General features: G+C 43.3%; 1 protein-coding gene across 2 annotated transcripts in view; it reads right to left on the minus strand.

The window, feature by feature from the left end:
* The window catches only part of slco5a1 (solute carrier organic anion transporter family member 5A1), a 212,685-nt gene extending 205,756 nt beyond the window's left edge, over positions 1-6,929 (minus strand). The window contains exons 1-2 of one of the 2 annotated variants that reach the window (XM_068031976.1): positions 6,169-6,929; positions 5,522-6,084 (exon numbers count right to left, since the gene is read on the minus strand). In XM_068031976.1, coding sequence (XP_067888077.1) covers positions 5,522-6,084; positions 6,169-6,389 — 784 coding nt within the window. In that variant the 5' untranslated portion in view covers positions 6,390-6,929. Of the gene's footprint in view, positions 1-5,521 lie in introns of both variants that reach the window. The other variant, XM_068031975.1, reaches the window with a different exon arrangement.
* Between the last annotated feature and the right edge of the window lie 17,833 nt (positions 6,930-24,762).

Consider the following 24,762-nt stretch of genomic DNA (forward strand, 5'->3'; position numbering starts at 1 on the left):
GCAAAATCTTTCAAGATGTCTAGGACTCATGAAATAGCAGGGTTTTCGTGTGCCAAAATGCTATCACTGCCGGGGCTGTTATTACACATTTACTTAAGCATGAAGCTGGTAAACTTTTTTGCAAGTTATTTCAACATTTACACTTTTATGTAAATACAAACTGAATTCTATTGAGGCAAATTAAATCATCTGGACAGTTGTAAATCAAAATGACACTTATGAAACACGTTCATGACCTTCAAAATTGGCAAACAATTCCACTTTCTCCTTCAGTTTTACATTATGATGGGAGTCAAACAAAACATAAATCAATGTAGTTGTGCTTCTGGCGGAAACTCCCAAAATCATTCAAGCACTATGCCTGATTTTGGACATAGATTCAAGGAAGTTATAAACCAACTTCTCTCCCACTGGTGCTTACTGGCTATAAAATTCTACACATCTGTCTTCTCTGTTCTTTCAAGTATTAAGACAGAATTTAACTTAGAAAATATCTTGCCAAGACATATTTCTTTCTCACCACCTCTTATCAAGTTTTATGAGTTAAATGCTAGTCATAGAGTCGTACAGCATAGAAACAGGCCCTTCAGCCCACCGTGTCCATGCCAACCATAATGCCTATCTATACTAATCCCACCTGCCTGCATTAATTCCATATCCCTCTATGCCTTGCTCAGTCAAGTACCTGTCCAGGTGCCTCATAAATGTCGCTACTGTTCCTGCCTCCACCTCCTCTGGTAGCTCATTCCAGATACCCACTATTCTTTGAGTGAAAAATTTACCCCTTTGATCCCCTTTAAACCTCCTCCCTCTCACCTTAAATCTATGCCCTCTAGTTTTAGTCACCCTACCATGGGAAACAGACTCTGGCTATCTACCCTATCTACGCCTCTCATAATTTTATATACCTCTATCACGTCCCCTCTCAGCCTCCTTCACTCCAGGGCAAACAGACCCAGCCTATCCAATCTCTCTTTATAACTCAAGCCATCCAAACCAGGCAACATCCTTGTGAATCCTTTCTGCACCTTCTCTAGCTTGATCACATCTTTCCTGTAGTGCGGCGACCAGAACTGCACACAGTACGCCAAATGCGGCCTAACCAACGTTATGTACAACTGTAACATGACGTCCCAACTCTTGTACTCAATGCCTCGGCCGATGAAGGCAAGCATGCCATACGCCTTCTTCACCACCCTGTCTACCTGTGTTGCCACTTTCAGGGAACTATGTACTTGCACCCCAAGGTCTCTCTGCTCAACAACACTCCCCTGGGCCCTGCCATTCACTGTATATGTCCTGCCCTGGTTTAACTTCCCAAAATGCATCACTTCGCACTTGTCTGCGTTAAATTCCATTTGCCAATCCCTTGCCCACTTTCCCAGTTGATCTATATCCTGTTGTAACCTTAGACAACCTTCTTCACTGTCCACTATACCACCAATTTTGGTGTCATCTGCAAACTTACTAATCATGCCCCCTACATTCACATCCAAGTCATTAATATATATGACAAACAACAGACGGCCCAGCACCGATCCCTGCAGCATACCACTGGTCACCGGCCTCCAATCTGAAAAACAACCCTCCACTACCACCCTCTGCCTCCTATCACCAAGCCAATTTTGTATCCAATTGGCTAGCTCACCCTGGATCCCATATGTTCAAACCTTCTGGAGCAGCCTACCATGCGGGACCTTGTCAAAGGCCTTGCTAAAGTCCATGTAGACAGTGTCCATCGCCCTGCCCTCGTCAATCCTCTTGGTCATCTCCTCGAAAAGCTCAATGAAATTCTTGAGACATGATTTCCCACGCACAAAGCCATGCTGACTATCCCTAATCAGACCTTGCCTTTCCAATAACTTTCCCACCACTGATGTAAGGCTCACTGGCCTGTATTCCCTGGCTTATCCCTGCTGCCCTTCTTAAATAAAGGTACAACATTAGCTATCCTCCAATCTTCCAGTACCTCACCCATGGCTAGCGATGATACAAAAATCTCTGCCAGGGCCCCAGCAATCTCCTCCCTTGCTTCCCATAGCATCCTAGGATACACTTGGTCAGGCCCTGGGGATTTATCCACCTTAATGCACTTCAAAACCTCCAACACCTCCTCCTTTGTAATGTTGATATGCTCCAGGATATCGCTGTTCCCTCCCTTGACCTCACTAGCTTCCATGACCTTCTCCACAGTAAATACAGACTAGTACTACCTTTGATTGCTGGATAATTTTCCAGTTATATTTCATTTTGGTCCATGTATCATGGATCACTCTTTTCACATAAATCAACAAAATACAAAAACAATAATCAGTAGAAATTAACAAATCAGCTACTGTTATTGTCATATTTTAAACTGGATCAGTGTTGTAAAAGCCCATTTCCAACACACGCACTCTACAGGAACCAAAAAAGCAGCTTTATAAACAATATACAGGATACTGCACGCACTATAATAAATGCACTGAAAGGCAAAACAATATGAACTGGTGCAGGAAGTATCTATACTTATTGCTCATTTAGTCATTCACTGATCAACCACAGTATACAAACAACAATAAACTCAAAGAATTCTTTAACACCTGATAGAGTAATGAAATGATTACTACACCCCTAATCAAACAAAGAAATGGTGACCCCAACATGCATGCATATTTGTGTTTTTTTATTCTCTCATGGGATGTGGGTGTCGCTGGCTAGGCCAGCATTTATTGCCCATCCCTAATTGCCCTTGAGAAGGTCAATTAAGAGTTTTATTAAGAGTTTAGTTGCAGCAACCACAAATATGCGTTTAATGTGTATCTCGGCAGCAGAGCTAGTTTGTTGACTGAGCTGTTACCCTTATTACTCGTAACACATACCATAATTCCAAAGTAAACATATTTTCTCATGCAAATCTAAGCTGCTTTCATTAATGTCTGCTCCTAGCGTCTATGTTTTTCCTAAATATTCTACAAATACGTAAAGGTAATTTCTGTGACCTAGTTTACAATTAGTACTCTGCTAGTGATAGACAGTCCTCTGTGACCTGGGAAAGGACTGTCTTGGACTATCTGTACTCAAAGCAATCTAGGACTCTCTAAGTCATGGTTATTAATTTGCATGGCTTTGTCCACTCAGGCCTGAGATATTTCTCAGCTGTTATGAGCATCTATTTTCCACAAAGACTTATACCTGCAGCTGTTCAGTCTCTCACAGAGAGGAAAGAAAACACAGATTTTTCACAGCTACAAGAAGAATGGCATCTTCTCTGTCAATTGAAGTGGAAAATTATGAAGCAGATTGTGCTGAAAACACATAAGAAAACTGCTGCTTAGATAAAGGGAAATACTGCATTCTGGTGTGAACTTCACCTCGCAGTGAGTGGCTTTACTGTTTCTGCTAATAGCATGAAAGTAGCTCATTTATTTCACTGTTATCAACAGTGATATATTAAGAATATAGGATCCTGGTTCTATAAGCACACAAATTGAAATGAATGTAATATATTTAAGAGAAAAGGCATTGTAACTTAGCCATACTACATTTCCATACTGAGTTTAGCATGACATGTGTTCTTGCTGTGATATTAGAAAGTCCTACCAGTTCGATTTCCCTGACCTGTATAAGAGGATAACATCTATTTTTATATTTCCTGTTGGCAGTTTGCACCAAGGACAGAAAGCACTTCACGTCAATACAGTTCAACAACTGAATTTGTTGCAAGGCAAGTAATTCAACCAACTGCATGGAATAACTAGTCACACAGAATGTGAAAGCAATGAAGTTTGAATACAAAAAACATCTATTATTAAAAAGGTTTCACAAGTGGTTTCAACAGGGCTACTGCTACATTTATCACTGCTGACACATTTGCTCTGACAGGCAAACATAAGTGAAGGCAGTCCTTCACCAGCCTCACAAATTCTTTGCACCGTGGTTGAAAATTAGACCTTTGAAATTCTTTGGGAGTTAAAGTTACAAGTGCCTCTGTTAAGAGTGCGTGTACCAAAATGACAAATTACTGCCTATCTTTTTTTCAAATTTTCCCAACTCTTTGAAAGTCTTCACAAGTTACATATCTTTGCCTATTTAAGGTGGTAGGCCGGCAGCCTTCTCCAAGGTACATACCAATGTTACTTTGTTGCTAGGAAGGACACAAGAGCACTTCATGTTGTCTTTCCTCGTTCCCCTGATAGTATTGCTCCATTCAGATACAGTGTGAAGAAATTGCTGCCATATATTGATATATGAAATATGCCATTGTAATACAAATGAGTTATATTACCACATTCATTTTTGAATCTCTGCCTGCATTACTTTAATGTAATACACTGTAACATTCATAAGCAAAAGTTCCTCAGTGTTACAGAATTTACCAAAAATGTATTACAGCGTGTAAAGCAAAATCCTATGGCAATTATTGCATAGTCAAGGCCACTTCTGTGATATATTGGGTCATAAGTAACTTTTGATAATCAGAATAGTCATTAATTTATCTCATTTTTATTTGAAAATCTAGCACAGTGTTGACAATGTTCAGCCAATTCAAGGAGTACCTCAAGGAGCTGTTTTACTCTGTTAAATCACAGGGAAGCATGTTTAACTATTGAAGCGAAAGGATAAGATTTAATGTATTGGTGTTTCTATACACGCCTGGCAGAATTTTTAGTGCACATCTTGTCAAGTAAATTGTTTTGGTAATCAAAGAAAATAGTTGCATTCAAATTTTATTCATAGCAGAATATTTTAAACTACCCAAATTTCCAGCCTCTCAGTAGTAATTGAACTACCGTCAAAATAGTGGTGCCAGATTTCAGTGTCATGATGACGTGCACACATAATTATATGAAAGTATTATATGTATGAACAGATCAATAAGGCCAATGGCCAGTTATTCTGTAAATAATTCACTCAGGTCACAATCTTAAAATTGAAATAAAATTGGCAGTGAAACACACAGATTCATCAAGTGGAGTTTTACTAGTAGTACTCCTTTTACTTCTACAAATAATTATTCCTTTAGATTTATTAATTGAAGCAATAGTGAGTACATTTTATGCCTTTTCATGATGAAAATCTGATGCTTTTTAGCTTTATTATCTCAGCGTATACCATAACTGTAACACTGTACCATCACTTTATTTGAGCACAATTTATTTGAACATGTTTATTAAAGAGCCCAGAGTACAATTTTTAATCCATTTCCGATTAGGATATTAAAATATGATCGGAGATACAATAAATTTCTACAGCAATGCCACAAAGCAAATTTAGTGCATAAGCGATAATAAGACAGACACTGTTAACCGGATTCACTTGAAACGTGTTTCTCTCAGCACTCTGTCAAACGGGAACTACCATGTGCAGCGTGCGGACAAATTAAAAACATTTTTTGATAAATCGGGTTTAGGGATTTAGTTACATGTTCAAAGCCACGAACCAGCAGGTTATCCTCTACAGCACAATTTACTGGAGTATTCTTACTCTCACCTACTGTTAGGGCTTGAAGTTGGCAGGTGACCGGTCAGTTGTCACTTACCCAGGTATAGAGATGCGTTCTCTGTTTTGACATTATCATCCAGGTAGGTGGGCCCCAGGGTGTAAATGGGGGTCGAGCCCACGCCTATGAGGAACTGGGCACAGACAAAAAGAGCCACATAGAGCGAGTGGTGATGGTTGGAAGTGTCCTTGCTGACACAGCCGGAATCCGAATCTCTACCCTCGGTGCCATTGCCGGTGCTGCACAGCCCCTCGTTGGAGGCGGACGTGTTCAACTCCTGGATCTGATACGGAGGAGAGATGAAATGAGGGAGGGTGAAAAGCGCGGCTCCCACTGCAATGAATAAACCACCGACGGCCAACCAGCGGGGTCTGTGACCTCGGCCCCCAAAGTAACTGATAAAAACCACCACCAGCAAGCTGCCGATATCGAAGCAGCTGACCAGGAGTCCGGACTCGGAGCTCTTCAGGTTGTATCTCCTCTCCATGGTGGTGATAACGCTGCTGAGGTAGCCGGACACCATGAGGGACTGGATGAAAGTCAGGCAGCACATGCACAGGAGGAAACACCTGGAGTCGCCGAGCATCAGCCCCGGGCAGCGGCTGCCCAGCGCGGTACAGAGAGGCCGGGGGGACGGGCAGCCCATGCCGGTGGTGGCGAGGCAGGCGCCGCCAGCTGAAGCCGGCTTCCAGCTCCTGGGTACCGGCTTCCCGCTGCTCCCTGATGCTGTGGAGGAAAATGCTGCGAGTGAGGTGCTCTTGTTGGGAGTCAGCTCCGATTCCCGGGCTCCCGGCCACAACAAACACGAGCCATTTAAAGCGGGCAAACGTTTGCATTTGAAATGCTCGCCGGCCGCCGACTGCTGCTGGCCCTGGACATTATCTTCCAGGAGTGGGCTTGAAGCCATGGTGATGATGATGATGATGATCCGCGATCAAAAAGTTTCTTCCTCCCAAAATGAATGCATTCACAGATATGAAGCTGCTCGGTTAACGGGAGAGAGGGATAGAGCGGGGTGAACGGACTGCACTGCAGGCTCCCGCTCCGCTGCTCTGACTGACAGCTCCTGGGACAATGCGAGCAAATGCAGGGACATGGCGGGAGCCGCTGCTCACAAAGCCATTCCCGGCTGCGAGCTGCTCTCTACCGGAACGGGGGGCAGCAGACGGCTCAGGGCGCGGGCGAAAGCAGTCGCACAAATGTCGGCGGGCAGGACGAGTGAGAGACGCTGTCGAGTTGCCGTGGTGTCCATCACCTCTGCAGCGTTCAGCCGGTGTCCGGCAAGCAGCGTTCAGAGAGCAGCAGCGAGGCAGAGGCAGAAGCCGGCCTCCCACCTCACCTCACCAGGGCAGGCTGGGGGGTGGAGTTTTCGCAGCATTTCTCTGCCCTGGGGTTAGGAGGGAGGAGTGAGCTGCCTGTTACTGCTGCTCGATGCGGGCAACTCACAGAAGCTTGGTAAGAATGGCGCCTTGCTTTCTCTATTATTCTGATTTGGGATTTATGTGGCTTTGTTTCGAGCCGGATGCTCACTATCAGTTACACAAGCCGTAAACTACACTTCCCAGAACCGTGCGCATTACATCGGCCACAAGGTTGCAGCTAGCCCCTCTGTATTTGTCTTTAAAAATATTTTTTTATGAGTCCAACACACTTCTCCACCAACATATTCATTAAGTGTATAAACAGGGGCGAGAACAAGTGTTCCAGCAAAAATGGCCACGAGCGCAGTTCAGGTTGGTGTTTTATTCAATATTAATAAACTTCAAGGGATCATTGTACAGCGCAGCCCGAAGGGATGACATTGGTGAAGCAATTTTGGTGAAGTTCATTCAAAAAAAAAACTCCAACCCACATGCAGTCAACCCATGGGGAGGAAGACTGCAACATATTTTGAAATGTAGCTGAAAATAATTCAAGCATCATGGCGTTGCTTCCCAAAATAACAATCCATATTATTTATCCATTGCAGTCATTCGACAAAATTAAGAGAAGCTTTGAAAACCGTGGCTGAACATGTTCCGCCCCCAGCTCTTACTTCTGGGCTTTTAGATCAGCATTGGCACTCATCGAGGGTCAGATACAACTGGATTTTATGACAAAAAGACATGCATTTTAACAGCTACTAGCTGTTGTTCCATTGATATTTATATTATATTTGAAACAAGTGCAAGTGACAACTTTTTAATTTGAGAGACCCAAGGTGAAGGACCAAGGCTGATAGTGCAGAGCGCCACTGAGGCGGAAAAAAGACCATTGGCATGGATTTTGCATTCGTGTTAACGGTGAGGCTAACAGCATTCACCGTTATTACGGAGTAAATCGGAGAGCAACTTCTGGTGGTTTCATATGCATAGTAAATACAGAAATCCAGAAGTTGCTGTCAGGATTGCCCTGTTCCTCCAGACGGCGCATTGTACCAGTCCTCATCAATTGACTCGGCATTGAAAGACATGCAATGTCGTGACTTAGCAAACCTGTCCACTAGTTTCCCACTAAAGACACTATTAAAAACTCAGGCTGATGCATACAGAAGTAAGTGGATTTTTAACACCATGATAATTTCTGCCCTGAAAATTTAATTTTACAAGTTTGGAATCTCATTCCTTCAGAAGTTAATTTATGTTGGAGAGTTAATTTTTTTTAAATTTATCTGTCTGTCTCTTTTATCTCTCTCTTAATCCCATCTTTCTTTCCCAACCTTTATTCTGCTTTTTGTACATGATTTGATTCTAATTATATTCCTACTTTACATTTCATGGTTTAAACTCTGCTTGTCTGGCTCGCTGAAGAGTCTCACTGTTCCTTCTCCTGCTCACACACACCACAGATCTCTTGGAGAGAGGAATGGACAGCCAATGACAGCTTGTCTCTGCTCAAAAGCCCATGAAAGCTCAAAGGAATGAGTGCCGTTCCTTTGCTGCTGACTGCAAAATCTGGGCAAAGTAATTCAGGAAGTAGTGATTAGATCGCAAGCTTGTGTTTTAAAGTCTGAAGATTATAAGAGTGAGGAAAGGCAAAAAATCCCACAGTTCCGAGGTTTGGGAAAAAATGAGCAGACTGCGAGGAGACCTGGGGCTGAATTTTACGAGCACACATGCCGCGACCCACGACCTCATTGGAGCCCCATCCCGCTACACGGCAGTGGCACTACAATTAGCATATGGTAAACGGTACTTACCTTTGCTGATTATGCAACCTGCCGCCTCTCCATTGACACTTCCTGATTTTTTGATGAATGGACAGTCGTCCCATTCATGATTGGAAAAGCCGGTGGGTCCACAGAGGCAGACGGTTTCGCGGCAGAAGGTAAGTTTCTTTTCAGGGGTCTCATTCTGCATACCTAAAGGGAGGAGGGAGGGGTATTACAGGGGTCTCACTCGGCATTCCTAAAGGGAGGAGGGAGGGGGCATTACAGGGGTCTCACTCGGCATTCCGAAAGGGAGGGGGGGATACACAGGGGTCTCACTCTGCATTCCTAAAGGGAGGAGGGAGGGGGCATTACAGGGGTCTCACTCGGCATTCCTAAAGGGAGGGGGGGATACACAGGGGTCTCACTCTGCATTCTTAAAGGGAGGAAGGAGGGGGGCAGTACAGGGGTCTCACTGCATTCTTAAAGGGAGGGGGGATACAGAGGGGTCTATGCATTCTTAAAGGGAGGAGGTAGTATAGGGGTCTCACTCTGCATTCTTAAAGGGAGGAGGGATACACAGGGGTCTCACCCTGAATTCGTAAAGGGAGGGGGTCTGGGATTACTGGTGGGAAATCTCTGCTGGCATGAAGGGAGGTATTGTGTACTCTCCCTCTGTTAACAGTGTACACTCTGTGTTTGTTCATGTTTGTGAGGGAGCAATGGCACACCAGGCACTCTGTGTGTGGGGAGGGTGCCAGAAAGGGCAGGAGCATTAAGGTTTTATGGATGGTGGGGTCAATCGATTCAGCTGGTAGGATCTTGATATGGTCATGCTGTGCAACTCTGAGTGTTGGCCAAGATGTGCAATGCCATGGCACACCACATAGTTGATCCAGGAAAACAGCTGATGTACCCGTGAACCCCAATCCACACCCTGTTAGGAACCTTCGAATACATGAAGGGTTCAACTTTATTTATCACATGGAAATAGATATGGCTCATACTACATTGTGTGATCCTCAGCACGTGAGGATCCGTATGCGCCAGAGACAGTATCAATAGGCAGGTGTGATCCATGTAAAGGCCCCCGGGGGAGCTCGCCATTATGTTTGCTGTGCATCTACAGGCCCCATATGACATGCCATCAGATGTCAGAGCACCAGTGTCAGAGGCGATTGCGTATGTAGAGAAGGTGGTGACACGTCTCTGTGCCCTGCTCAAGGATGACCTGCAGCCCATGGGCTCCAGTGGACATCCCATGCATTTGTTTCTTATAGTGGCAGCAGTTCTCAAGCCTGACACCTCTACAGCTTTTTAGGGGCCCACCAGAGACCTTTGTGGGGTCACACAGTCAGCAGTGCACCACTGCATCAGGGAGGTCACCAATGTCCTGCACCGGAGGGCCAGTGAGTATGTCCGCTTCAGGACGGACTCTCACAGCCAGGCTCAGAGGGCCATTGGTTCTGGCACCATTGCCGGAGAACCATAGGTTGTAATGTTCATAGACTGCACTCATGTGGCCATCAGGCCTACTGCCAGGCTACCACCTGCAGACGTCACCATTGAAGGAGCCCTCTCAATCCAGGTGAAGCTGGTATGTGATCACCCTAGATGCTTGCTGCAAATGTGTGACTGCTTCTCAGGCAGCTGCCATGACACCTGGGTCTTGCGCCAGTCCCGGCTGCCACCGCTGTTCACTGAACTGGCTCAGATAGAGGGGTGGCTTCTTGGAGATAAGGGCTATCCTTTGCAGACATGGCTGCCAACACCAGTGGGAGACCCCATCACTGCTGCAGAGGAGAGATACAACACCAGCCACTGAGCTACATGAGCCACCATTGAGCAGGAGATCAGCATGCTGAAAGAGCGCCTCCAATGCCTGTATGGATAGGGTGAGGCCCTGTACTACGGGCCGAAAAGGCCAGCTCCTTTCTTTGCTGCTCTGCACAACTACGCATCCAATAGTGGCCAGGCCTGCCATGATGAGGAGAGACGTCAACAGGATTCCTCCTCAGACTATAAGGACACTGAGGGCCGACAACATGACAGACGGCACCAGGTAGTGCACAGAGAGCTAGCAGTGAGCTAGGGATGTACGGAAGTGGCTTATCAGACAAAGGTTCTCTGTTCAATCGGAACTGACACGAGCTCTGCAAGCCACACATCACCCTCGCTCACCTGCTGTGTACCAGTCTACATCTGTAACATCCCTTTGTAAACCATTAGAGGCAGCAGCTGACTGAGCCAATGTCCATGTCACTGCATCCGTGCAGACGCACATGAGTAATGGTGGCATGGCAATGATGTTATTGCATACATTGGCTCTCCTGAAGGGCCAATGGTACAAAGGGATGTGACATTGGCACTACATGCTGGCACACATCATTTGCACAGAGAAAAGGACACACGTGTTGGTGAGGAACATTTAGTGAAAGACGTATTTACATTGCTGTGACACCCGTGCACTCCCATTTGAGTCAGTGTGTTCTCTGTAAACTTCTATAATACCTTTTATGGTCTATTTAAGTCTCACGCTCTGGAATGTGCAAATTTAGGACTATTCACCCAGGTGCGGCACACCTACAAGAAGGAATGTTACACTTGAGTGGGAGAAGAGGATTGCAACTTCACAGGACATTGGGACACAGCAGGGTAAGTTGTAGCAAAGCGGAAAGTGTTGGGGTCACTCAGCAGGTCAGGCAGCATCTGCGGAGAGAGAAGCAGAGTTAACTTTCAGGTCTGTGAACTTGGACAAGTTAACTCTGCTTCTCTCTCTACAGATGCTGCCTGACCTGCTGAGTTTCTGCAGCACTTTCTGTTTTGCTGCCAGATTGACAGCAGCCCCACTCTTCAGCAGTCAGGTAAGTATTTCTTTGACAACTGTCAGAAAGCAGGTGCTGGGGCATTTAAAATAGGGTCCCAGCACCTGCTGCACAACAGTAAAAAACTCTCTCGCTGTGCAAAATGTCCCGCCTCTCCCCACGTAATATGGGGAGGGTGGCTCAGCACCGTGATTCTAGTGAGCCCCCGCGCATAATATCGCAGCGGCTCTGCGGCTGCAGCTAAATGCATGCACCCCGCTGAGTTGAAAGGGCGCCGCCACGCAGCGCGGCACCCGAATAAAATTCAGCCCCTGATTTCAACACAATGGGATGTACACAGGAGGAAGAGCATGCAAAATGTCAGATTTACAACTTGGGAGGACAAGAGAAGAGCAGACAGTATCAATAAAATAGAGAAGTTTGAGTGCTTCCAGATGACCAAGTGCGTAAAGGCACTACCCAGTGTAGCATTAAAGTGTACCGACCAGAAGCTGGCTGCAGTTTGCTGAATTAGTTGATCTCAGCTGAGGTGCTGCAATTGGTTTCAGCTCGACTGCATTAGGGAAGAGAAAATAAGCACAGTTCCGGTTCATAATTGCTACCCTGTCACTCAGGCTGGAAAATGTGTGAGAATCGACATTGGATGTGAACAAAATTACAATCAGCCATGATGCCCTCAAGAACTGAATAATGCAGAGTAACCCTCCAGAGTTATACATAAACCGTGGTCACTTTGGCAACATGGTATGGACTAGACCCCAACAAAAGTCAGCATTTCAGGAGAGGAGACAATAAGATGGAAAAAAGGAGAGAGATGTTGTAGAGGTCATGCTTGGCATAATATTTTCATGATCCCAGCAGTTCAAGAACCATTTTTCCACACAGCTGAATTGTGCAACTGAAACATCTCTGTCTGCATTTCTGTTTATGACTCTCAGTCCTGTTCCAAACCAGATACTCATTCAATTCTTTGGTGCAATTGGCATTTTTAAAATAATATTACAAGGATTACCCTTCTCAGTCCAATTAATGAATCGTATGACTTGCAGGATGTTTCAGTGCTGTATCTCTAATCTAAAAAAGGATACCCTACATAAATTTTAAATGTTCTCGTACATGCTTAATGACACAGTTCTAAAGAGTGTGCAGGTACAGAGGGATCGGGGGTTCTTGTGCATCAATTTTTGAAGATGGCGGGACATATTGAGAGAGTGGTTAGTAAAGCATGTGGGATATTGGGCTTCATAAACAGAGGCATTGAGTACAAAAGCAGGGAAGTTGTGCTGAACCTTTATGAAGCTCTAGTTAAGCCCCAATTGGAGTATTACGTCCAGTTCTGGTCTCCACAGTTTAGGAAGGATGTGAGGGTCCTTGAGAGAGTGCAGAGGAGATTTACCAGAATGGTTCCAAGGATGGGAAATTTTAGTTACAAGGTTAGGTTGGAAAAACTGGGGTGTTCTCCTTAGAAAAAACAAGATTGAGGAGAGATTTAATTGAAATGTACAAGATTATAACAGGCTTAGATAAGTTAGACAAGGAAATACTGTTTCCATTAACTAATGGTACAGGGACTAGATGACACAGGTTGAAGGTTTTGGGCAAGAGATGCAGGGGTATGTGAGGAAGAACTTTTTTATGCAGTGATTGATAATGACCTGGAACTCACTGCCCACAAGGGTGTTGGATTGGAGACAGTCAATGACTTCAAAAGGAAATTGGATGGCCACTTGAAGGAAATAGACTTGTAGGGCTCTGGGGATCAAGCGGGTGAGTGGGACTGACTGAATAGCTCCATGGAGAGCTGGCATGGACTCCATGGGGGCAAATGGCCTCCTTCTGTGCCGTAAATGTCCCAGACTCTGCATACATGCCATATTTAATGTAAAAAGATTGCTCACTATGAAGTCATATACACATGCATGACCATACAAAATATGTTTCTAAAATTACTTTTAACATTTAATGGCAATATACTTATTTTAATGTAATTTAAGTGGACAATTTTTTTAGAAGCATTTGTTTTACAATTACAGATGTGTTTTAAATTTCTTATGGGCAATATGAGTCATCGTCCTTCATCTTTTAAAATTAAAAATTGATACCCATATCCAGCTCCCTGTAACCTGAATCAACTGCAATGACAAATGTGATTATTACCTGCTACACAACCAACCATGTCAAACAGGAATACAGCTGCAAGTGGTGTGGTCATGTCTTTCATTAAATTATTCACCTCTCATTCTATTTAACTACAGTAATCTTTCTCAATGATTCCTATTCCTTGAATCACAATGTCTCAGATACGCCCATGGGTCTATGCTACTTTAGTTGATCTCGGCCAAGAAGATGATAGTAGCTGTACTGTTGGCGTTGATGCTCCTGAACTGGCAAGGAGAAAACATCAGGCAGGGTTCCCTCTCTTGACTGCTGTCCCAATAACTCCTACTCAGAAATGTGCATGCATGGACTTCAGGCTATGACTGTGGCCAACGGGGATGTCACCATGTTCAACAATCATTGTTCAAGGCCACAAATTAAAAATGACCATTTGGGGGAGTACCAGAGGGCAGTTAGTACAGAACTGTACTCAAGCATGAGTCAATGCATACAGGAGAGAATGGGAGAGACTTGGACAAAGGGAAAATAAACAGTTTCATATTTTTTGTGCTCTATTTCTGTGGGTTCATTTGTAAAGGGAATTTTATCAAACAAATGTAAGCAGATATAATTCATAGGTGTCAAAATAGGAACCATAGATGCTATTAAATTAACTGCCATAAATCAATATCAAAGCAGTTATTCACAAGTCAATGTTAAATACAATACTTTACAATTATCTGCTATATTCTGAACAGCTAAGTGTAGCTCAGCTCTTCTTAATTAATTCTCCGTACTTTTGCAGAAGGATGAACGCTCAGTAACAGGATGTATTATAGTTTTAATACTTCTGCATGTGCATTAATGTTATTTTACATCTTAGAATGGCACACAGTCTAGTGTCAATTACCAATCCCCTGCTTACCACAATGTTTCACTTTTTAAGACGGAAGAAAAGCAGGAAAGGTGCCTTGTAAATAATAGACAGTGGTTATGGTTGCTTGTTATTTTTAGATATGAACATCATCCATTGTGTGTAACGGAAACTGATTGTGTCTTTCGCACCATGGTGTAAATAATCACCTGGGACGAGTGCACAGAGTAAAATCAGGAAGGCCTGTCAGTAATGGAACCTGTTTGATTTTCCATCTATTTAAATTGATGGAGACAAAATCAGATAGATTCCATTACATACAAGGAATGTTTCTTGCCAGATTTTCCTCTCTCTACATATTTTCCAAAAGGTCAGATACAAGCATTTTGCACACTTGTATGACCCTCCTATGTGGGCTATTTTTAGCTAGGCATTACTTAGTTTGTTTTAATTAGGTTAATGTCTATCTAAAAATAGCGCACAGAGCAATGCCGTATGAATGTATTAAGGATTCATCCCTGGGCTTTGCCAATCAGAAAGTATACCCTTGCCCTACTGTATGTCCACATGAAAATAATCACTGCACTTGAGTAATTCATTGTCTGAAGATGATAAGCTACTATATAAATTTAGGCAGCATATTAATATTTCTCATGCGCTGTGGTTATGTTGAAGGGCAGAAGCATGTTATAAACGATCTGCAATAGGGAAGCGAGCCAAACTAAACTCGGTTTCCAAACAGGGCCAGTTGAGTAAATTCAACCACTTTTTAAATTTAGAATCAAGTTGATCTGTTCCTTAACAAAATAGGCACTAATATTGCACTGTGATAAATTAACTACATCATGTACTGACTGACCATCCCGCTCTAAATTCACCTGTTATAATAGTAGGTGACTGTCTCTCACCTATGACCAAAACTACAATCTATGTTTTATTGAAGTTCTTCACTCAAAACATTAACGTGATTTTTTTTCTCTTTCAGATACTGACAGGCATGCAGTGCATTTCCAGCATTTTCTATTTTTATTTCTGATTTCCAGAATTTGCATATATTTTTGTTTGCAACAACCCTAAATGCCTTTTTTTTCAGTTTTTCCAAAAGATGGATATTTTTAATTTTCCCTTTTCATTCTGTTGCACTGATTTTGATATCAGTTCAATATAGAGCTGGCACTGCTGATTTATTCTGCTGGTTCCACAGCACTCTAAACCCTCTGTGCAAGTGTTCTTATAAGCATGTGCAGATGTACTGAATGGCTGGTCGAAGTTTGATATTAGTGAAAAACTATTGGGAAAGTCTGATTTATGCTAGTCTTAAATAGTTAGTCTTAAATAGTTTTAAAACCACTGACCACCTCCAGGCGCTTACCCATTGTCTCCCGAGACAAGGAGGCCAAAGAAGAAAGAAGAAGAAGAAGAAATAGTTAACTTTAGAAGTTCTCAGGCAACCAAATAGACTGACTGGAAGCCTTTAAAGTTGGTTTCACACCATTAAGCTACACTTAGTGTAAAGCTGAAGCAATGTGACTTGGCTGTCCAGTTATACTTTAAAATTTGCATTGATTTGGTCCATTCCAGGACCAGAGCACATAATCTAGGCTGGCAATTAGTGCAGTATTGAGGGAGCGTCGCATTATGAGAAAAAATGTTAAACTGAAGGACAATATGCTTGTTCAGAAAGATGTAAAAGATCCCATGACACCATCAGTAGGGAGTTCTCATAGTGGCCTGGTTAACTTTCTGCCCTCAACTAAAATCAAATGTTCTGATCATTCATCAATTTGCTGTTGTGGGACCTTGTGTGAATTGTCTGCTGCTGCATAACAACAGCGAATGAGATTCCATTTCAAAAAGTAATCCATGCTTGTAAAATACTTAAGGTAAATCCTAAGGTTTAACATCTCATCTGAAAGACAGCACTCCTTCAGCACTACTCTGGAGTGTCCCCAGACTGTGTGCTTAAGTTGTGAACTGTGAGGAGGATAGTGTAGAACTTCAAAAGGACATAGACAAGTTGGTGGAATGGGCAGACAGGTGGCAGATGAAGTTCAATGCAGAGAAATGTGAGGTGATTCATTTTGGTAGGAAGAACATGGAGAGACAATATAGAATAAAGGGTACAATTCTAAAGGGGGTGCAGGAGCAGAGGGACCTCGGTGTATAAGTGCATAAGTCATTGAAAGTGGCAGGACAGGTTGGGAGAGTGGTTAATAAAGCATACAGTATCCTGGGCTTTATTAATAGGGGCATAGAGTACAAGAGCAAGGAAGTTATGTTGAACTTGTATAAGACACTAGTTCGGCCTCAGCTGGAGTTTTGCGTCCAGTTCTGGGTGCTTCACTTGAGGAAAGATGTGAGGACATTGGAGACAGTACAGAAATGATTCATGAGAATGGTTCCAGGGATGAGGAATTTCTGTTATGAAGATATATTGGAGAAGTTAGGACTGTTTTCCTTGGAGAAGCGAAGGCTGAGTAGTGATTTGATAGAGGTATTGAAAATCATAGCGGTCTAGACAGAGTAGATAGAGAGAAACTGTTCCCACTCGTGAAAGGAGCAAGAGCGAGAGGGCACAGATTTAAAGTATTTGGTATGAGAAGCAAAAGTGACATGAGGGAAAACTTTTTCATGCAGCGAGTGGTTAAGATTTGGAATGTGCTGCCTGAGAACGTGGTGGAGACAGGTTCAATTGAAGCATTCAAAAGGGAATTAGACAGTTATATGAAAAGGAAGAATGTGCAGAGTTATGGGGAGAAAGCAGGGGAATGGGACTGAGGGAATTTCTCTTTCAGAGAGCCAGTGCAGATACAATGGGCCAAATGACCTCCTTCTGTGCTGTAAAAATTCTGTGATTCTGTGAACAGAATGTGAACCCATATATTTCTGACTCAGAAGCAAGAGTATTATCAAACTGATGGTTGAGTGTTACATGTTCCCTACAACAAAGCTTTCAAAAGCCGGATTTTCTTCTCCAATACTGCCTCTTTTTCCTTTCCTCTCTTGAATGTGCTAAATTCTGGTTCCATGGGTCCTGACAGCCCTCAGGTTCCTAATGTGATGGAAGGGGTCATCGACAGTGCTATCAAGCAGCTCTTACTCAGCAATAACCTGCTCACTGACACTCAATTTGGGTTCCATCAGGGCCACTCAGCTCCTAACCTCATTACACCTTTGGTCCAAACATGAACAAAAGAGCTGAACTCCAGATATGAGGTGAGAGTGACTGCCCTTGATAGCAAGGCAACATTTGACTGAGTGTGGCATCAAGGAGCACTAGCAAAACTAGAGTCAATGGGAATCGGGGAAAACTCTCCACTGGTTAGAGTCATACCTGACACAAAGGAAGATGGTTGTGGTTGTTGGAGGTCAATCATCTCAGTTCCAGGACATCGCTGCAGGAGTTCCTCAAGGTAGTATCCTAGGCTCAACCATCTTTAGCTGCTTCATCAATGACCTTCCCTCCACCATAAAGCCAGAAGTGGGGATGTTCGCTGATGATTGCATAATGTTCAGCACCATTCACGACTCCTCAGATACTGAAACAGCCCACGTCCATATGTAGCAAGCCTTGGCACTATCCAAGCTTGGGCTGATAAATGGCAAGTAACATTCATGCCAAACAAATGGCAGGCAATTACCATCTCTAAAAAAACAGAATCTAACCATCTCCCCTTGATGTTCAATGGCATTACCATCGCTGAAGCCCCACTATCAACATCCCGGGGGTTACCATTGACCAGAAACTGAACTGGACCAGCCACATAAATACTGTGGCTACAAGAGCAGGTCAGAGGCTAGGAATTCTGCGGCAAGTAACTCACGTCCTGACTCTCCAAAACCTGTCCAGCATCAACAAAGCACAAGTCAGGAGTGTGATGGAATACCTTCCACTTGCCTGGATGGGTGCAGCTCCAACAACACTCAAGAAGCTCGACACCATCCAGAATAAAGCAGCCCGCTTGATTGGCACCCCATCCACCTCCTTCAACATTCACTCCCTCCACCATCGATGCACAATGGAAGCAGTGTGTACCATCTACAAGATGCACTGCAGCAACTCACCAAAGCTCCTTTGACAGCACCTTCCAAACTCGCGACCTCTACCACTTAGAAATACAAAAGCAGCAGATGCATGGGAACACCACCACCTGCAAGTTCCCCTCCAAGCCACACACCATCCTGACTTGGAACTATATCGCCGCTCCTTCACTGTTACTGGTCAAAATCCTGGAACTCTCTTCCTAACAGCATTGTCGGTGTACCTACACCCCAAGGACTGCTGCCGTTAAAGAAGGCAACTCACAACCACCTCCTCAAGGGCAATTAGGATAGGCAATAAATGCTGGCCTAGCCAGTGATGCCCACATTCCATGAATGAGTGAAAAAAAAATCATGCCCTCATCTACATTTGACATACTGGAGCGATTAGGAGTGGAAACACTGATTGATTTTTGCCCTTTCTAATCCACGGTTGTGGTGAGGCTAATTATAGTATCCCTGCTGATTACCTTGGAGCACCATTACCCCAGCTAACCAAGCACAGATACCTTCCTGCCCTGCATGTTGAGTTACTCACCACAGCTGCCAGAGGAGCCTGCATGAGTTTTCTGTCCATGGCTCATGACACAAGGTGAGAGAGCATGTTTTCTGAATCTACAAATTACCAGCTACATTTTAAAATCTCCTCCACATGCTACCATGGAAACAAGATTTTTGCCCTCTATTTTACATTCCTCTTCAGTAAAAATATCACTGGTCATGTTTAGAAAGATCAAATAATTTGTATACAAATTGTTACTTTTTAAATCAATTCTGTCCTTTTCTTCCTTGTCAGCTGAAGGCTGTGTCTCTTGTTGGAGTATTGATTCTCATGCTCTAGTAATCCTCACCCAGGTGGCCATTTTCTGTGTGTGAGCAGAGACAGTAAGTACTTCAATTCAATGATGCTCATCAAAATGAAGCTCAATACCAATGTCCACAGACACAGTGAGATCATTGACCAGTGATCAAGACTGGGAATCCTGGCTGATTTTTTCCTTCATAAAACAGAGGCACTGAGGGCAAATCTCATACCATTACATCCACTCTGGCTGAGCAAAACAAAGAATCAAACCTGGGGCTTTGTGATCAAATGGCTCAGTTACCAACTAAATAATTGAAACTATAAGTCGATGATTTAGCTTGATTTCAATTTGAATGATCAACTAAATTTACCTCTATAATGACAGTGTGAAGTTGCACAATATCACATTGGCAGCAGTAATTATGTGGATTTTCAGTGTAATTACCTCCAAAAAAACTCTGCAAACTACCAAGAGGAAAATCCAGCCAATAATATTTAAATAATCATTGTCTTTGGATTCAGCTAATTATTAGCTTTGTATCCTTTTAATGTTATAAATTTACATCTCTATCTGCACAATGATTGGTGGTGGTAATTTTGCTTTTGCAAAATGTTTATTCCTGTTATCAATTCGGATGAGCCAGTGTCAAGATTACTTTTTTTTTGCAAGGAATGCAGTCAATTTCACAACCTGAAGAAGTAGAGAATCTTGCATATATACCAGGTCGGTTTTTCAATGTTGCTCTTGAAAGGTAATAAGTTTGACCTTTGTTCGTTCTACATTTCATCACAACATTAATCAATAATGTGCCATCAGTTGCAACTTTACTTTATAAAAGCTTCATATTTTTCTGCTACCACGAAGAGATCCACCGAATATTGCCCAATGTAAATGTCTGTATAAGATAATGAAATTAATTATCAACAACAACTTGCATCTATATAGCACTTTTAACATGGTAAAATGTTCCAAGGCACTTCATAGAAGTGTAATAAGACAAAAATTGGCATAGAGCCAAAAAAGCAACACTAGAACAGGTGACCAAATGCTTGGTAAAAGAGGTAGATTTTAAGTTGAATCTTAAAGGAGGAGAGAGAGGCGGAGAGGCTTGGAAAGGGAATTCCAGAGCTTAGGGCCTAGCTGGATGAAGACATAGTGGCCAATGTTGGAGCAAAGAGATGCAAAAGAGACCAGGGTTGAAGGAATGTAGAGTTCTTAATGGGTTGTAGCACTGGAGGAGGTTATAGAGATAGGGAGGGACATGGCCATGGAGCAATTTGAACACAAGGATGAGAGTTTTAAAATCAAGGTGTTGGTGGACCGGGCATCAGTGTAGGGTAAATTTGCTGTATACAACAGTTTGGTTAAAAGCAACTAATATGGCTTTAGAAAGAAAGAACATGCATTTATATAGGGCATCCCAAATGGCAGCCAATGAATTGTAGTCACTGTTGTAGGGAAATATTGAAGCCATTTTGTGTACAGCAAGGTCCCACAATCAGCCAGATAATCTGCTTCTTTAGTGGTTTTGGTTGAGGGATAAATACGTGCAGCGCGAGAAGAACTTGCTTCTCGTCTTGGTGTCATGGGATCTTTTACATTCTCTGAGAGGGCAGGTGGAGGCTTGGTTTTACATCTTAACTAAAAGGCAGCACCTCGGAGAGTGCAGCACTCTGTCAGTATTGCACTGATGTGTTATCCGAGATTATGTGCGCATGTCTCTGAAGTGATACTTTTGGCTCAGAGGCAAAAGTGCTACTACGGGGTGAAAGGCTGACAGGAAGGTCCTGCCTGATCTTTGAGTAAGTACCAATACAAATGGACAGTGATAAGTCTTACAACATGGTGTACCTTGACTTTTGAAAGGTATTTGACAAAGTTACACACAAAAGGTTACTAGCTTAACTCAAAAGCTGTAGAGATTCAGACCAAAGTTGTTAAAAAACTGCCTGAAGGGTAGAAAACGATAGGTACTTATAAAATGAGATATGTAGGCTGGGGGACGTGAAGTATTGAGTGGTGTGCCACAGGGCTCAATATTGGGACCACTCTTTTTCCCAATTTATATCTGGATTAGATTCAGGAACTCAATGGGATTGATTTTGACTGCTTTCACCTGGCATTAATGGGGCTGCAACTGCTTCAAGATGGGATTGGTGGCATAACCACCCTGTTGACACCTATGGTGCAGCTGTCTCCATTTTGAAAGGGATCTACTACCAGATGTCCAAAATGCCTGCCTGTTACAGATGACGGGCCCCTCTAAATATGCAAACTGTTTTTCTTGGATGGTAATATAACCCTGATTTCCATTTTATGTCAGAACTGGTCAGAGCCTGTAGTCAGAGTAAGGCCATCAGCTATGTGTTATGATCAGGTGAGGAGGGGTCAACGGGCCCCCCTCTTGTCCTTCTCCTTGTTTTTTCATAACAGGCTTATTTCTTTTTTTTAAAGTGGATATACTTGCCAATTCAGTGAGTGTTTAACTATTTACATGCTATGATCATAAAAAGAACCAATCGGACAGGTTTTCTTGGGTTTAACAAAGAAAGAGATTAGCTTGATTGCATTTAAACGGATCTGAGTAAATTAAGAGACTACGCTTTAACTTGCACACACACACTTGAGGTTCACACATACACACGCAAATAGGTTACAGAGTGGGGAAGGATAGATTGGTCAGATTAGCGTTTGGAGCAATAAAAAGGGATATACAGTCTATGGAGTTTGGTGACTCAGCTGGCTTCAGGCTGAACTCGATGGTCTTGAGGCTTCCCGTTTGCAGATGTGGACCGCTGATTCAGTGGTTCTCCTAGAGACAGCAATGCAGATGATTTCATTCATGGATTCTCCGTCTGCAGCAGTGATAGGCCTAGGTCGTGACGGCAAGCAGCAGGGTTTGAAGCTTGCAAGGTGGACTGGATACAGACAGAGGAGGAGGAGGGACCTCACTTGGGTCTTCTCTTGTCACTGTCTAGCTGCTTGTCACAGTTGGTGCAGAGAAAAGACCAGCTTAAACACACAGTGGGCCTGTCACATGACCGTCACCCTGTGATGCAACATGATGGTATCAGTCTGTATTCCCTCTTGCAACATTATTTGTTCATGTCTAGGAATACCCTTCTGTCAACCAGTGTCCCATTGTTTGAGTGATTAAATTTGACTGGTTTGTCTCCACCAGTTTAATGTCCCAAGTGATGGCCTTAATGTCTTGTTAATGAGAGCAGGGTAGGTCATTCACTCAAATTCCCCAGGTCATTATTCTTGAGGGGACTGGCCAGACAATTGCTCTCCACTTCGATGCATTGGAATGTAGGGTATAGTGATGCAAATTGCGGTGGCCATCTTAGCTGCTAACCTTTTATCTGTTTTTAAAAAAAAATTAATTCAGATGTCCAGCCAGTGGATTAAAAAATCAGCATTCTGCATAGCACGCATTGTGACACCTCCACCCCACGTGGAATGAAATGCGAGAACAGGAGCATTTCATTATGAGGTTGTAAATAAAAAAAGAAGGAACTGTACACACACATTCATCCTCAAATACTCAGTTCCCAATCTCACATTGCCATAGTTATGCTCTGGTTTAGTTTTTACCTGGGATGATTCGGTGCTGAGTTAAACTCTGGATAAAGCATCAGCTATCACATTGTTTTTTTCCTGCAATGTTTAGGTGGTAAGGTTGCAAAGCAGGCTCCATCAAAATAGCCTTGCATTCTGGGTTTTGAATTTCTTGACAAATGTTAAAGGATTGTGATTGGTCTAGACTATGGTCTCCCTATATCCATTTTGGACATATACTTCAAAGTGCTTGAGAGCCAACAACTGTTCCAGAGCTTCCTCTTCCACAATGGAGTATCGCGTTTGGTGTCAGATTAATTTTTGGGAGAAGTACCCAACTGGTTTCTCAATGCCTGACTGATCATCTTGGAGTAGGCCAGCACCTACCCCCAGGTCAGTAGCATCAACTGCCACTTTAAATGTTTATTATTAAAGTTTGGAGCTGCCAACACCGGTTCATTGATTAAGATGGCTTCCAGCCTCTCGAAAGCTGTTTGGCACCTCCCTGACCACACTGCCTTGGCTCTTTTCTGAAATAAGTCTGCCACTTGGATGGCTATAGTGCTGAAGTTTGGGACGAGCTTGCAGTAAAACCCACACATCCGACAAAATCGCATTATTTCCCATTTTGTTTGAGGATGGGAAAATCCATCAGCACCTGTACCTTCGCTGCTATAGGCAGCACTCGCCCTTGAATCACAACATTCCCCAGGTAGGTTATTTAAGCTTTAGTAAACTCACTCTTTGCAAGATTTACCACCAGGTCAGCTGACTGTAACCTTTGGAAGAGGGCTTCTAACTGTTCTAGGTGGCCCCCCAGGTGTCACTGAACACTAACAAATCATCCAGGTAAACTACACAGTTGGGTAGACCAGCCACTACCTGGCTTGACAGCCTTTGGAAGGTGTCTGGGGCATTTCTTAATCCAAAGGGCATCACCCAGCACTGGAATAGATCATCTGGAGTGACAAAAACCGAGATCTCTTCAGCTCGGGTGGTTAAGGGAACCTGCCAGTATCCTTTTAACAAGTCTATTTTGGTTATGTCGCTGGTGTTTCCTACTTTATTGATTACAATCTTCCAAGTGAGGAATTGGGTAGGAGTCAGCTCTAGTCACTGCATTAACCTTCCTGTAATCAATGCAGAGCCTTGTTGAGTCATTGAGTTTGGACACCAGCATAACTGGGGAACTCCAGCTACTCTGGCTCAGCTCAATCAGCTTGTGCTCCAGCTGAAATGTTCTGACCTTGGCATGTTTATCTGCCTGCCTTTTCATAGCTGTCTGGGAGGTTTTAGGTGTTCCAGAACCACTGCACAGGCTCTCGTGAGCCGTTCATGGAACATGGAGATGGAGTCTGTCAAGAAAATCCTATATGCCAAATGAGAAATATTAATTTCATCGGTTGGAAACTTACATTCAACTTTTAATGAGACAAAGCCTACAGTAACTTTTAATTGAAAAAATCCTACCGTAACTTTTAAAAAACTATCAGCCAAGATGGCCACTGCAATTTACATCTGAAATACCAGGAGATTGAACTGGAGACAAAAGTCTAACAAGACACCCAACTAGGACAATGGCTTTCTCTAAGTGATTGAAGAACACAAAATGGCTTCATTAGCACAGCAGTCACGGCAATCTTCCCATATTGACTTTGAAAGAGCCAACCCTCTCCAAGTGTGAATTAGCATCCTGGGGCATGTGAAAGCTTGAATTTCATTAGACGTTTCCAGAAGACCTCATTAAAAACAAGGCTGCATTTGCTGACAACTCTACCGCAAATGCAGCATGTGCCACTAAAACGTCACAGACTGCGACTTTAGGCAGTTGCCAGGACTAAAGATGCTCAAATAATCATACGGAGGCAATCGAACAAACACATGTCAGCACACAATGGCGGAGCGAGCGAACGAGTGGGCTGGGGCCAGAGAGTGGGCCTGGTAGGAGC

Source organism: Heterodontus francisci, chromosome 5 (genome assembly GCF_036365525.1).
Source record: "Heterodontus francisci isolate sHetFra1 chromosome 5, sHetFra1.hap1, whole genome shotgun sequence".
Taxonomy (NCBI): domain Eukaryota; kingdom Metazoa; phylum Chordata; class Chondrichthyes; order Heterodontiformes; family Heterodontidae; genus Heterodontus; species Heterodontus francisci.